Source organism: Agelaius phoeniceus, chromosome 6 (genome assembly GCF_051311805.1).
Source record: "Agelaius phoeniceus isolate bAgePho1 chromosome 6, bAgePho1.hap1, whole genome shotgun sequence".
In the NCBI taxonomy this organism is placed as follows: Eukaryota; Metazoa; Chordata; class Aves; order Passeriformes; family Icteridae; genus Agelaius; species Agelaius phoeniceus.
In genome coordinates this window covers 28920950-28937223 of record NC_135270.1, presented here as the reverse complement: position 1 = coordinate 28937223, position 16274 = coordinate 28920950, and the positions used below count along the sequence as shown (strand labels likewise).

The following is a 16274-nucleotide window of genomic DNA, read 5'->3' as shown; positions in this document are numbered from 1 at the left end:
TAGTTTTACATTCAGGGCAGTGATGCAACAGAAGAGAAAATCTCTACTGTTTCCATGGAAGCTTGTGCGTGGGACGCTGGCTGGAGCGAGGCAGCGATGCTGTCAGTCCCTGCAGTCAGTGACTTCAGTAAACCACATCAAAGGAAAGCATCTACTCCTATGCTCCCCCAAACACCTCTTGTATGGGGGCTATGGTGCATATGTTTCCAGAAGTGCAGCTCTAGATTTCTTGTTATAACTTCACTTCTTCAAATTTCAACCCATGCTGCTGCTTTGTTTTGATTCAGTCTTCTTTCTGCAGATAGTCATTGCAGAGCACTTCAGATTTATCCATTCAAATTTGCTGAGGGTGGCGTGGTCAGATGCAGTTAGTACTAGGTGACTGGTGACCTGTGAGAAATGGTCTGGGAGGTTCTGTTCTGTCACAAGCTTGCAGATACAAACAGCCCAAATGGTGCCAGCACCAGTGCCTTCCCTTAGCAGCACTGTTTAAAGGACACAGGGACTAACTTCTTCCTTTTTTCCCCCAAAGTGGTGATTCCTTCAATTCAGATGGCACACTGAAAAACAGTGTGTAGATCATTCCATCCTACAGGTTTCCTGGCTGAAATAATCTTTGCATTTATGTGTTTTTCTGTGCATAGATTTGCATAGTTCGTTAAGTTACACAAAAGCCACATCTATTCAATAAATACTGTGTGGCAGAGGTGGTATTTATTTTTTTTAAATATGACTTTCTTTACACTTCTGTGAAGTCACAATTCTATGGCCACTTGGTTTCTACTGGGCTTTTTTAAAAAATTCATATTGTCTTTTCATTGGATATTTATGACACTTTCCTACTATTTAAAAAAGCTTAACACTTCTGCTTATGGAACAAAGTAAATATTTACCAAAGTAAATATTTGGTCTATTTTGGAGCTAGGCTTAGAAAGTTTCTAATTAGAGCAGTTGTTCTTTCAATGGTGTAAGATCTCTAAAGCTGATTAGGTGCATATATGGGGCATCTTTGCCATAAACGTAGAAAGCATGGGGAAAAATTGCAGTGCTGTTCACAAGACACTTCTGTTATGATGCATAGTGGAAGAGAGGCCCAAGGATGTGCAACTGTAATTACAGTAGCACAATCAATAAGCAAGAGATTTTTAATTTTACACAGCTTTCTAACATGACAAAATAGCTTCCTCTTTTAAGCAATTATAGCTCATGTAGAAATTGAGCTCATCGGGAGTTGTCTGTCAAAATGTTTTTAATGAAAAATTGAGTTTGCATAACACTGACACATTGATGTCTTTTGCTTCTTACTGTTGACACTCATGGGCTAAAAGCTTGATTTTTGGGGAGGGAGAAAATTGCATTAGTTCAGCTCATTTGGAGAATCTCTGTTTGCTGAATTAATTTGCTATGCTTTTTTTTCCTGCTGAATATTAAACCCTGTTTTCCAACTGTGCATATAGTGCCTGAGGGGAATAGCTCCAGCTCTCATTTTCCATGACTATGTTTTCTTGTAACACAGCCTAGGCCTGAGCTGGGGGTGCTGTGCAGAGCTGACACTGTAGGCTGTGTTAGGGGAGGCACAGTCTGATCAAAAAACTGCTGCCTGGTACCTTCCAGACTCTGATGCTGCACCTCTGCAGCTGAGGAAGTGTCACAGTTTTTCCCTAGGGATTGTTTTGTATAATCCAATTGACGTGGTGAAACCTGTCCCTCCATGTGATGACTTGTGAGTAGATGCTCACTTTTGTGAAGCTCTAGCTGGATTAGCAGCAGCATACAATTAATCATGACAAATGCCTTGGTGGTTGTTCTTCACTGATACCTTCCCACTGACAGTAGAGATATATAAATGCTAAGGCGTGTTACTGTTTTCAAGGTGACATTATTAGCTCTGTTTCACCATCCAATAAACATCTGAAGATCACAGTTAACACTTCCTGAAACACACTCAAAATTAAGGGAGATATGTAGTATACTCTGCCTTTATCTGAAATAAGCTCTGAAATTTAAAAAGAAGGGAGAACTCCATCAGGAACAGCACAAGTTCCACAAGTGGCCTGACTTCAGCTGTCACTGGACATTGGTCAGGTGGGAAGCAGCCAAATGGCCTTGTCAGCTGACACATCTGTGCTCTGCTGTCATTTGGTTTTCCTGGGACTGTGGAAGGTTGTCAGAGATGGGGAGCATAACTTTCGTAGTTGTGTGGCATCTGCTATTTGAGGCATCCCAAGCCCTTGGACAGCTTTGAATTAAGTCTCAGCACCCCTGTGTAGTTCGGTATTATCTCTGTTACGCAGGAGAGGAGACTTGGACAGAAGCAGATGATGCTGATTGCTGAAGGCCATACCACAATTCTCCATCAGTGCTGCTCTGCCGCTTTCCAGCATTGTCTCAGAGGCAAGGTTGTTCTTTCTCCCTTGAGGGTGCCAAAGGGAGCTGTATAGCCCTTATTTTTCAGATTTTTCTTCTTGTTTTTTGAGCAGAGTGAAATTGTCTGGACCAGTGAAGCAAGTTGGCTTCAGGCATCTTGTCAAATTAACTTTCCTTGTCTGTGCATGAGTGGGCTGTGTGGCAGGAGTCAGCAGGTGCAGAATGCTCCGGCACACCAGTAGTGTCAGAGGCACTTATGGGAGTAAGAGCTGGCACTGTGAGAAACAGTCTCTTTTAAACTTGTATTTCAGTGAAAAGATCAAATGTGCTTATAATCATTGCCATCATGCTAGCTGCTAACAGACTGATCCTTTGCTCCATGTAACATCCAGCTCCCCCAATACACATGAGAGCTGCCATTGGCCAGGTCAGAGAGGATCTTTGCAACTGCACAGTGCTCTCTCTAACCCTATGCATTTAATGTTGGCACTGATGAGTGATGCCTGGAGACTTTCCAGCCACAGGTTAGATGGTGACAGGAGGCCCCAGGGGTAGGGTAGCTGCTGTGAGTAATCAGACAGGCACCTGGTACATACTGAAATATTCAGAAATAGGCAGCAGAAGCTTTCCTGCAGGGTCTGAGGGAATATGTACATCTAACTCAGATGCTAGAATATGAAAAGGGCACTGTTTTCCTCACTAACTCACAAAATAAAATGAAAAATGGGACCATGAGGGCCTCTGACATCATTATATGTCACTCAGCCACAACTGAGTTGAGCCAGGGAGATCCATTAGTGGAACTGGTGGTGTCTGGGTATAGGGCTGCAGGAGGTGGGAACTGGCAGCTTTTCTTCTCCGTGTGTAACTTGACCTTCCCTCAGTGTGTCCCCTTCAAGGCCAACCTTGACCAGGGCTCAGCAAGTCTGTGTGTGCTAACTTCCAGCAGAAGGGATGCCTGCTTTATCTTGGTGCTGGGAGAAGGAAAAGCTACTGCAAATTTGAGAGTTGTTTTCCCTCTTAAAATGGTAATGAGATGTTGGGTCACACTGACCCAAGGTTGCCAGGCTGTAGTTGTTGCAGTTGTTGTTGTATTATGACTTAGTCTAATGCATCAACAAATGTAGTCTTTTGTTTTGTCCTGCCTCAGAAAAAGGGCTTCTCATCTTCCAGTGATAAACATCTTGACTCTGACAGAAATTCAAGGTCTTCTACTTTGCGCCCTCAGCCCCCTTAGGCCAGAAAAAGTGCTGATGGTGGAAAAGAAGGTCTAATGAATACCAGTAATATATGCATTAAATTCTCATCACACTGTGTGTAACAGGATATGCTAGTAACCTCTTATAAACTACCTGCAGTAGTTTATATCTCCACTAATGTGGTCCTGAAGCCAGAAGCCCTTTTCAGTACATTGAGAGTGGGATAATGAGAAATAAAAACATTCTGCATAGAAGTAGGGTGTAGACTTGTCAGCAACCAGTCAGGAGGAAAAGCAGATCTAGTTTGTTAGGCATACATTACAGTGTGTAGCTAACAGAGACAGCAGATACGTGAATTTCTCTGCCTTTCTTGTGGAGATACGGACTCAGAATCCACTGGGATGGAAGAATAACAATTCCCTTTACAAAATCATACTAGATTGAAATAGCAGTGACCCCCAGCATAGGGAAAAAACCAAAAAGCATTGTTCATTCTTACCATGACTTTTGCTGGGCAGAAATTAGTTCACTGAAGCTTGCTCATTTAGGAGAGATAAATGAGGAATGCTTTATTATACTTTTTTCTGCCTCCTAGCCTGATGAAATGAGCTGTCCAAGGACTCTCATTCCCTGTCTTCAGCGAGGGAAGCCTAAGGGGCATTTAATGACATGCAGAAGCTGAAGGGAGAGTCATTAGCACTCCAGTGTATAGGTAACTCTCTTACAAGTTAAGATTAAAAGCTTTGATGAAAGTGACCTTCACAATTCATGTGCCCTCTGCTTTCCTCCATGCTTGAAGCTCTAATGATCACTTTTTTCTGCTTTGTCACTGTAGCACTTATTTTGTGAAATATTTCCGTAGCTCAGCAGTAATTTGGATCCAGGGTGGATCTGGCTTGCAGATATTATGTCTGCAAGCATTAGGTGGGTGCAAAACAAAGGTTGGTGTAAAGGGTCAGATCTTCTCTTTGTAGAGAACTGAACAAAACCTGGAAACATTGCTAGATACAGGTTTTTAATATTTTAATTAATACTTGATTATAACTTTAAGAAAGGATAAAATTATCATCAAATATTTCTTTGAGTATGCCATGCTGTCCTCTTTGAGCAGGGCAGAAATTTGCTGTAGAGCACAAGAAAAGCGTGTTTGGAATGGGAAGAGTATGTAGAACCAGGGGCTTGTAATCCTGTGGGCTCTTGGGTAGCAGACTGAAAATTCTGGGCAGGCTGTAGGAGGATGCCGTGTGTAATCATGTCTGGATCAGATGAGAGGATGAGAGAGAAAGGAGGTGTGGAATTTGAGTAGAAAGGGAAGGAGAAAAGAAACATCCAACAATTTGAAATAAGGAGAGCAGTAAGTGCCACTAGTGTAGTCAGGCTAGAAGACAAGAGTAAGAAAGAGCCTTTTGGGAAGGAGTTATCTCTAGGGTAGCTTTGTTTATTTTTTTATTTAAAAATGCAGTAGGTATTTGTAATTGTAACTGAAACTGAAATTAATGGCCCCATTTGAGACACCAATGCCTGCTTGATTGATTGAAATGGGAAATAGTTAAGGTAAAAACAATATATCTTTCTTTTAAGATAATTAAAGTTTTATTTTGCTTGAAATTGAACTTTTCTTGTAGTGTTAATGACATAAATGATGGTGGGGTTCCTTTAGCTTACAGTGAGCAAAAGAGTAAAAAGTTTATTTTCCAGCATGGAGGTAATTATTTTAGCTAATTTTTCATTCTGAACTTTTAATTCAAATAGAAAAAGAGAAAAAAACAGTTTTACCAAATGTTATTCTTATGATTCTTGAAGCCCTAAAGTTTTCCTGGAGACATGGGGTACTCATAGCACATTTCAGAGCAGTTTCCTCTTAATATGCATGGAAAAATCTTTCTCTGATGACAGCTACAAGTACATACAGTTGAAGTATGTGGTTGGTAACACAGAGGGATTTTCATTGTCTTGCAGAAACAGTTCAGTCTGGCTGACTTTCCTGGATGAAGTCTAAGACTCAGGCACCAAGCAATAGGATAAGAGGCAATAGGAAGAAACTGATGCACAGAAAGTTCCACCTGAACATGCAGAAAAGTGGTTTTAGTGTGTGGGTGACTGAGTGCTGGAGCACGTTGTCCAGAGAGGTTGTGGAGTCTCCCCCACTGGAGATATTCAAGAGCCTGGATGTAATCCTGTGCCATGTGCTGTAGGATGAACCTGCTTGAGCAGGGAGGTTGGGCCAGATGACCCACTGTGGTCCCTCTTGGCCTGACCCATTCTGAGATGTTGTGTCCATGCTTCGCAGGTGACTGAGCTGCCCTGTCATGCCATAGGTCTGATCTTGGAGTGCTGCAGCCTTTTAGGTCTGGGTTAATAACAAGTGATGCTGTCAGGCTCCTCTCAACAAAATGAAATGCTTTTTGTCCACTCTTTAGCAGAGCAGTTACCTCTCCAGGTATCCTTAGACTGAAAAAAAGCCCAATGCTTTGATCAGCAAACAACTTTGCATAAGGCTCTGGCAAAAGGGAGAAGTGGTATTAATTTTCGTGGTGATTCATTTGTGGGGAAAGTATCATTAGTCTATCACAAATTAACTGTGTAGGTACCCAAAGCTCATGTAATATATTGAAAATGTCAGGATATTTTCATCTTTGTGATTTCATTCCTGCTGAGAATTTGTTCAGGACGTGTTAAATTAAAAGTAATATATAAACAAGGTGTGAACAGTTCAGTTAAGTGGTAACCTGAGGTTAAGAACACAGTGATCAAATTCAGTGCCTGAAGTTGGCAGGGAAATTGTCTTACCACCTTGGGAAGGCTTGAAATTAAACTTGTTTTGAAATGTAGGTGTTAAATCTGTGAAAAAAAAAAACCTCACTTGCATATGTAAATGAAGTGGCTTCCCAGAGATGAAGAGAGCATGTTGAGCTCTGGGCTGCCTTTAGGAGAGAGAGGGACCACGCTCCCACGATGTAACCCTTCTGCTGTGGTTCTGTTTGTAGCATCTGTAAGGAGGAAATCTTTTGGTAAAATCAGGGCTGTGCTCCCTGTCTGGCTGTTCTCAGCCAGCTGTCAACAACAGAGGGTGGGTCTGTGCTGTTGACTGCTTGAGCTAACCGAGACAACGGCTTTGGGGTTATTTTTGTTGGGCTTCTGAGACCTTATTAACTTGAAAGGAGTTTTTGGAGATACTGAATTTCTGCATTGCGCTTATGTTCAGTTTTTTGTTCTCCCTAGCATTGCCTTCAAGTAAATGCATGGCAAGTAGCCTTAAAAGGAACAAAAATTCCTTCCCATTTCAGGGTAAGCAGGAGGAGGATTAAGCTCCTTCCCCCAGTAATTGGATCCTCTTATTGCCATGGCTTTTGAAGATGATCATGTATCTTTCTGTGTGTGATAGATTATGTGTGTGCCTGAAAGGTATCTTGGCTTTAAAAATCCACTGAGTTTTCCCCTATAATAGTTTTACTTTTGGTTATTTACTTTGTGTGCTGACCATGGGACATGTAGCATTCTAGCCAAAAAAAAAACGAGGCAGGGGAAGTTCTCCTGCAGCTGTTCCACCTTAGACTCTTCTGAAGACATAGACTGTCTGGGACCCTTTGGAAAATGAAAGCTCTCCCAAGGTTACAGTATTGAAGATTCAAATTAATGTGGGTGCAGAAGGGAAAGTGGACTGGATGAGAACCTCCTTAAACTGGTTGAAGTGCAGTCCAGTTCATCCGTGGAGCAAACACCACCTTTCTATCATTCCTGGTCAGCAAAAACTCACAGTTGCAGTTGGATTGTTTGTATCCAACCATTGTCTTCAAAGCTAGTCTATGTTATCTCATGCTTTCTAATCTCAGGGTTTAAATTTGGGCAAGTAGCAGTGTCTCTACCTCTGTGTTTGTGCAGTAATACACATGGTATATTTGACACCCATTCTACCAGCAGGGCTCCAAAGCCCTAATGGTATATAAGTGTTAAAGTCACCATTTTGCATAAACCACAAAGTATTTCCTTTCTTTTGGCAGATTGAAGACATTGTTACAAGAATGCAAGATGACAAAACAGGTGGAGTTCCCATCCGCACTGTCAAGAGCTTTCTGTCCAAAATCCCCAGCGTGGTCACTGGTAAGAACTGCAATTGGCGGAGAAAAGAATGTGAGCTGGTACTTGCTGTCTCTAAGCAAACATACTGAAGCCACAAAAAGGAAGAGATGTGAGGAAAAAAAGCCCCCCTCTGCCTAATTTTTCTATATGTTGTTCTGTTACAGGCTGAAGTAAGATTCTTTACACCTGAACAAAGATTCCTTAGTTCTGTTTTAGTAAACAAGCATTTCTATTTCTTTGGGGTGAGTTATTAAAAAAAGTTATGTATCAAAGTATCACCAGTCAGAGTTATTCCCTGTGACAGCGGTAGGATAATCTTAGGTAAGAGGTCAGGAAAGAAAATTGAAGTTGTTTCCTTGCTCATAGCCAAATACTCTTACTAGGCTTTGATCGCAGGTAGAGGAATGTGAAATACCTTTTATGCATGTGTGCTGCTTTGTTAAAGCTCCGTGTACAAAAGTGTGGATGGTGCAAAACGGGGAGTCAGAGTACAAAACCATCCCTCCACATACTTCCAGACAGAGTATTTTCCAATGCAATGAAGATCTCTGCCATTGATAGATGATGAGTTTATTCAGGGTGATGTAAATTGTACGGAGGATTTGTACTTGGGTTTCTGGTACCTGTTTTCACTGACTCAGTAGTAGTGCTCCTGAAGGTTCCTGGGGAAAATAACCATTTATCTGATTTGAAAACTCACTCCCATAAGCTCAAGTCTGCAATACACAGACTGGATGTCTTAAGATTCACTCAGCTAAAAGAGGTTTCTGATATTCTGGTTAAAATTCATAGCTTTAAAAAGGTAATCAATCTAGTCACCAAGCCACTGCTTGTTACTCAAAAGGAAATAGGAGACCTCAATGGAGTTTTAAACCATGGTCAGCAGTTCTCTGGCATGATGGAAACTGCTCCCAGTTCTGGAACAGCAACTGCAATTGCATCGTCTTGAAATGGCTGGTTTTCACAACGCAGAGAATTGTGAAAAGATGAAGATAAAATAAGAACAAAATCTCTCTCCAAAGCCCATAGAAATTATTATATTTCAAGGGGAACAAGCTCGGTACCATTCCCTTCAGGTGATTTGAAAGCAGCTCCCATGGACAGTTCATGAAGCCTCTGAATTTGAAAAGTATGGGAAAATAACAGGCCAGTGGAGAGCCCAAAGTTTTCTCCATTTGTTATTTTTCCTTTCAGATGCATAGACCTCCCTAGACCAAAACCAAAAGCAAAGTATGTATGCTATCAGTGTTGACTGTAATAGATAGGTGAAGAGGCAGGAGCACCTACATTTGAATGGAAGCTGAGGGCACTGGGTTTGTTCAGGCTGGGGAAGGAAAAGCAGAAGGGAATGAGAGGCTACAAAGACAGGGTCACATCCTTTCTCAGGAGTGCATGTTGGAAGTATCAAAGACAATCTGCACAAGTTGTAGGGGAAGAAATCCCAACTAGATTTACATATAGGAAGAAAGTTGTTTATGGTCAGGCAAGTGAGCATGGGCCCAATGTCCCAGAGGAGCTGTGGAACCAGTGTTTTGCAGCTGTTTAGAAACTTCTGGGCCCAGCTGAACTGAGCAGTCTGACCTAACTGTTCATTTGGCCTTGCTTTGTGTGAAGGTTGGATGAGACAACTTTCAGAGAATCCTTCCAACCTGAATTACTCTTAGGGTCAGTGGATACTCAGTTTTAGTGCTTGTCTAATTCCACACAATGTAATGAACACAGGAGAAGAACTTGTATTTTCAAAAACTTTGTACTTCCTCTTGGGAAGAGCTCGATTCTAGACCATGGTGTTCTCACACGCTTTATTTCTACCTGAAAAATGGAACAGTAGCACTGAGATGTGATTTACTTGGCAGGCTCACAGTGACTGTGATTAACAGGGATTTATTTTTGCTTGACACTTCTATTGTAATTGCTTCTCACAGGAGAAATATAAAATCTTAAAGGAAAAGAAATATTACAGGAGTGCCTCAGTGCTCCAAACAGGCAGCTCTGTTTATAGTACAGTGAAGTGGGTGTTTGATTTAAAGTTTGAATACCAGGGAGAGAACCGCTCCTCTGTTTTGCTTTCATCTGTCCTGATGCCTTAGGTGTGAATGAGGTATTGGGTAACACAAGGAGAAAAAGCCTCAGGGAGTTATCAGTAATGGTCCTCTCTTGACAACAGAAATCTGGGAAAAAGGATGAAAAAACTTTTTTTGAATGTAGGATGAGTTTGTGGAGGTATGCTGTGCCAAGGACACATTTCAGTCGGCTCTGAAGTAGATTTTCCTCTCCCCTTCCCAGTCTTTGGCTTGCAGTAGGTCAGTCAAAGGAGAGCATTTCACACCATTATCTTCTTGGTTAGGTCTTCACTTTTATAGGCAAGCCACAGAGAATGAAAGTAGGATGGGACCAGTCTCTGTGGCTCCTGTGTGCATGTGTCAGACATCGTCCAATGTTCAGTTCAGAGTATGGAATATAGAAAAAAATGCCTGAGGGCAGATTTTGAGTAGTGCTGTGATCCGTGCCCAGAATGGGTTGTCAGCCAATGCACATAATGGCAGCTGCTGCAATAAATGGAGTCGCATGTTTCTCTTCTAGTGAGAAAAGATTTTCTCAGTAAAGCTTTTGTTTCTGTAGATGAATTGTTAATTCTGTTTTCACAGTTATCAGACTGTTGTAGGAACATCTCATTATGCTAACCAGCAACAAAACTGGCTTTCTTATCTTTTTTTCAATTTTCATATAATTGCATCTTAAAAGTAACCTCATTTTTGGCAGGAGGACCAAACACATATACTTTTTTCTCCCGCTGGTTCAGACTTGGTCTTATACATCATTGCCAAAACAAGTCAGAAGGAAGTCAGTGCTGCAACAGCAGAGCTTTCCAGTACAAAAAGCCTCCTTCACACTTCCCAGTTTGCCACACATTCCCAATCTTGTTGCAGATTCTCCTGTTTTGTGTCCTGTCTGATCCTGTGTATCAGCGTCTTTGCTACCATAATCCAAGGGAGACATGCAGTCTAAAACCTTTGCACAAGTCTGCCCTCCTCCCAAGAGGTTTTGATACAGCTTCATTCTGATCCATATCCCTTCACTTGAAGCATGGCTGTCCCCACAGCTCCATTTGGAATGATACCTTGTCCCAGCAGCAGTCCCGTGGCTGGTCCCTTGCTCCTGCACTGCTCCTGAGCCTCACCAGCACTCACTTGTCTGCCTGCTCTGCTCCCAGCGCTGCCTCCGTCGCTGTGGGTGGATTGATGAGTTATGTCCTGGCCTTCCTGGCTTGGATTGAGTGCTGCCATGCAAGCTTAGTGCACATAGCCCTGCCAGTGCACTTCACTCCTGTCCTGCCATATCTGTCTTACATAAGCCCTGGACCTCTCTCAGCAGAAAGTGCCAGTTTCACTGAAATGTGCCAGATGGCCTGTCGCTACTAGAGACTCATGAGCTAAGCCAAGTTTAAACTGCTGGGTGTCTCTGTCTGAAGAAGCCAGCATGTGTCTTGGCAAGTGCCCATGAAGTTGTCCCAGAACACATCAGAATGTCACTTACTCAAAGAAAATGCATTTGGCTGGAGTATGGAAATCCCATGGTGTTGTGAAAGAGAGACTTTATTATTGAAAATGTTCCCTGATGATGTAGTTCAAAACAGTCAAGTTCTGCTGGAGAACTTTATACACCCATTGAGAAATTGGCTCCCTTGAGGCCAGTCTGAGTGTGCTTGTTGCCTTTTCCCTTCAGAGGAGGTCAAGCTCATCTCTCATCCAGATATAGCAGTCACAGGCCCAAGGGAGAAATAAGTTCCTCATGTCCAGAGTTTGAAAGGTCCCTGTTCAGGTGAACTGTGCAAAAAAAAAGGTTGTTGTGGCATGGGGAACAGGCTTAGGACTGGCAATGGTGGCAAGAGCCAGCATCCATCACCTAGCAGGGCCTGGAGAGCAGACTGCAAGGCTGAGTGCTTGGCCAGAACATTTGTTTTCTTAATGCTTCTTTTCAGGGATAGAACTTGCCTTAGTGCCTTATGGAAACTACAGTCATTGGGACCAAAGCCTCCATGAGCTGCCTACCAATAGATTTGGCTTCCCTAGGCTGTCTGTCCAGCTGCTTGCACCACCTTAACACAGGGCTTTCGCTGCAGGACTGGGTCTGATACAGATTTCCCTCAGCATTTGGGTAATTTTGTTCTAGATATTCTGTCTTTCCTCTGTAGTTCTGCTTTGAAAAATAGGACACTTGAAAAGTGGTACTGACTCTGTTTCAGACAGTTAATAGATGTAGATTCTCCCAAATCTAAACCAAGTTCAATCTTCTGCTCAGCAGGAATTAGTCTATTTAGTTAAAACGAGCAAAAAAAACGCCACTAACAGACAAACAAAAAAAAATTTCCAAAATTTAAATCAATATCCAAACTAATACTGGGTGTTTACAGATTTGTGAAGGATATAAAGAGCATGCTCATGGGTTAAAATTGACATATGTTTATATGTGCGTACTGTAAAATTTTTGATGGTTTTCCACATTTCTAAAGAGCAGATGCTGCACAGTAAATTCAACAGTTTAGCAATTGCTTGGTGGAAACTGGCTTGCCAAATACAAGTTGGTTGGGCATACAAATCCATTTATTTCTCATAAAAAATCAATTGTTCTGAGCAAGTTGCATTTAAACTAATTCAAGTGAAGACTAGGCTTCTTCATAACAACTTACATTTCCTTCTTTAATGCATCTCTTCAAATTGCACCCAGTGGAAATGTAATCCCTCCATCCCTCAATAAGAAGTCTAGTATTTCAAAGCTGCCCTGAATCACACAGCATTAGACATGTCAGCAATTACATGAGTAGTACATGTCTTGCAATTAGTTTTTTTCCTGTAGCTTTCTCTTAAGCTCTCTACTTGCATGCCAGGAGACAAATTAACCCAGTTAAGGAGTCAGACTCTTATGCTGTGTTCGTCCTCAGCTCCCTCCTCCCCTCCCTTTTTCTCCTTAACTGCATCCAGCTTCCTACCTTTCAAATGGTGAGAAGGATGAAGGAAGAGAAGATGAAAATCAGCTCCCTGAAGTGTAGCAATTTTGTGCCTGTTGTAAAGATGCAAAGCAATACCTTGAGTAGCAAAAGCTTAAAGGATTTGATTTCCGAGGACAAGGGGGATAGCAGATTAATCAAATAGGATGTGGTCATCAAAGAAATAAGAGAAAGCAATCAGAATTAACATTTTAAACAAGGGATATGCAATATATCTCTCTGTGCATCTGCACATGTGTACACCTAAATGCATGTAAATAGTGTCCAAGTTTTGTTAAGAATAAGCCCAAGAGTGGTTAAGTGTTGTATGCTAGAAATAACCAAGGACAGGTTTATGCATTTGTAGGTGCTGTGCAGAGTGAGGACTGCTGGTGTTTGTGTATCACTGCCCTCTGCTGCAGCCAAGCTACTGTTCAGTTCACATCATGCAGCTGCTCACCTTCCTCACAAGTGCTGTGTCTGTGTTGTGCTTTCCCAGCTCAGGGGGAGTGCATGTGGTGCATTTTGTGTCCTGCTCGTTCCATAGCAGCGGTCCTTCTGTGCTGTGTGGCATAAACCCAGCCCAAATATTGGGTATGTGTGACTTGACAGCTACTCTGGGCTTGAAGGAGAAGGATGGTTTTCATAGCTGGCTGTTCACTGTGAGTCATTCATAATTCTTCATCCTCTTCAGGACTGCTCATCTCCAAAGAAGCATGCTTGTACATCACATGAAGCTTATATAGCCCATAAAAATGTGTGCATGCACTGTGGAATAAATCATAAATGAATAAATGAAATAAACCATCACTTAAAATTACCAAAATTGGACACTCTTCATAACTATGTTGTTTCATATGACAGCACTTGAAAGTAGTTGCACCTGAGACGAAAAATATTGGAGGAAGTGCACATCACAGTAGGGTGTGCATTAAAATTTGGCTTAGGCCACTGAAACACTTAGAAAACCCATCCTGAGGCTTTAGTTTTATTTCAGTCAATAAAAAGGTTTCTTAAGTGCTAAAGCCCAGAATATTATGAGAAATTTAACTTCCATAAATTAGAATTGTGAAGGTGCTTCCTGGTCCTCCTTGTCCTTGCTGAATTTGAACCTCTACACCTGTCAAGTGAAGCTATGATAAATCAGAGACTTAAATAATTATGCTGCAAGGATATTCCTGTGGCCAAGGAAACGACAATGAAAAATTACCCAAAGCACCAAATGATCCAGCTTTATCTTTCTGCTTTTTCTGGATATCAGAGATTGTGTCAGAAAGAAAAGTAAATCCAAGACAACCTTCCAGTCATGTAGGCAAAAATTAGGCCACAAAATTACAATTTTTCTTATTTACGAACATGATTATAAAAATGGCTGGACTGGAAAGCAACAAATGAGAGCTATGAGCCTGGAACAAAGCAAATCTATTAAAAATTGCCTGGTATTTTTTCTCTACCAAAATTTGCTTTTTGCTGAAGGACTTTTCAGTCTTTCAGTTGAGACTGAAAGCTGGAGTAGAGACAGATTGCATGACAAACTACCTGTTGAATTCCAGTGTTTAGATGAATTGGTAATTCAGCTACAATAACAAAAAATATTAGATATTAAGAAGGGTCTTGTTGCTGACTGTAGTTTTATTCTGAAACACAGCATTTAGCTGATGGAATATTGTGGCTAATGAATAAAGCATTAAAAAGAAAAGTCAACAATATTTCAATGCCTGTAGAAATACATAGGGATGAATGATTAATGCTTTTCTGCATTCATCTCATCTTCAAAAGCACAGCTTTATTACACAAGAGATGTAGAATGAAGAGATGTTTCTAGATCTGAATGACACAGCAAAAGAGCAGAGATTAATTATAAGAACTATGTGGCATTGTTTTTTGGATGGGAGTGCTGAGCAGGCTGCACTCAAGCTGCAGTACTTCGCTTCTCCAGTCTTCATAGCAATCTGGGCAATCTGGGAGTTGTGTGGTGAAGGATCTACTAACATGTTTTTTTTTTCACACCTCTTGCTTTGTTTCTGCCCTTCCTCCAGAATTCCTGTGGGCTGCAAAGCATCAGATTCACAGCAGAGCAGCTTTGCTTCTGCTGTGCCTGGGCAGCCACATCCCCCCTGAGGAGGATGTGGGGCTCTGACCCTTTGACAAGCCGGTTTACTTTGAGGTAGTGTAAAAGCAGCAATATATGACAGCACAATGATAATCAATAGCAATGAGAAGGCACAAATATTTGAGTAGATTGAAAGCCATTACTTTGAATCTGTTGCTTTAATTCAATGCCATTCCAACCATTAGGAAAATAACCAACTCATATTATTGGGTAAATACATCTGACTCTTTATTCTATGCATAGATTCTCCTCATTGTTATCTAGAATTGTTTGGCTTTTTTTAAGTCAATGTAATTTTTAGGGTATTATTTATTGGGCAGATTCTAACTTGCATTTTAATTAAATTTATTTTGCAAAAAACCCAAGAGTTTCTTCTAGGATTTAAATTTCCTGACTTTAATCAGTGTGTTGTTTTAAAGAAATGCAGAAGTTAGCTTCAATAACTGTAAATCCAGGCTCATAAATAACTTCTACATGTTAGGTTTGATAGGTGAGTATTGTATGTTTGATATATCTCAGTTACAACATTGAAGTTACTATTAATGTAATTCTTGGGGGTGGGGTGAAAAGGAAGGGTTGGCTTTGCTTTTTTGCTTTAAATAATACAAAGAATTACATAGATCACCAGTTTATTTTTACTACCATAAATGGCCAGAAATCACTGCTGCCGAAAACTACCTGGGCAGTGAGAATACATCTCCACAGGAGGCTGTAGGCAAAGGAGGTTGGCATGGTTCTAGATTGGACAAACTAGGGCCTGCTCGTGTGAATAAATGGTTGATGAATATCTTGTTTTATTCAACCTGTTCTAGCAGAAATACACAGCTCTTTGGTCTTTTATGTATTTGCACCTGAAAGCGCCATAGATTTGGCTTTAGAACCTTCTATAAGAGCAGAGAGGAACACAAAAAGCTTTCAGGCTTTCCATGCATATCCATTGCTATAAATATATACATTTGCATGTTTTCTTTGGCTTTTTTTTCCCTGTGTGGATGAATCTCTCAAAACTGCATGCTGGCTTCCCATGGATTTGTTTTGAATATGGTGTGAACTGATGAGCTTGGATATTTTTGATGTATGATTCACTACCACATGCAGAGAAGAAAATTGTATTTTGGTCCTGCAGAGCAATAAAACTAAGCAATTAGGTCTTCGTTCAGTTAATTCCTGTATGGTGGCTGGGTACTTTCCCACAAGAGAGTCTCAGGATTCAGCTCTTGCAAGGTCACTTGCACTGTAAGAATTTTCTCCATGTAGATAACTCTACAATATGACCAGGACTGCAGACTAACTCTTACCTAGGAATGAATAATAAAACTGACAGGAAAACTTTGAGAAGTTGGTAATGTAACATGCTAAATATACTCATAGGCAAAAAAATAGCATAGGCTGATGAGAACAGTAACTCGTGTTTCTAGCAGTGGAAGGTTTTACATCCAATTATTGTAGGGTGTTGTGTGGTATTGCATGAAAATTCTGTTATTTTTGCAACTATTTTATTGTGGATAGGATCGTCTCTCTCAGTGGT

The 16274-nt window shown here is 41.1% G+C and overlaps 1 protein-coding gene across 8 annotated transcripts in view; it reads left to right on the top strand.

Annotated features, from left to right (window-relative positions):
* RGS6 (regulator of G protein signaling 6) overlaps positions 1 to 16274 on the top strand; it is a 247239-nt gene that overhangs the window by 136664 nt on the left and 94301 nt on the right. For all 8 annotated transcript variants that reach the window (XM_077180264.1, XM_077180265.1, XM_077180268.1 and 5 more), the window contains one exon: positions 7568 to 7667. In XM_077180264.1, coding sequence (XP_077036379.1) covers positions 7568 to 7667 — 100 coding nt within the window. The remainder of the gene's footprint in view (positions 1 to 7567; positions 7668 to 16274) is intronic.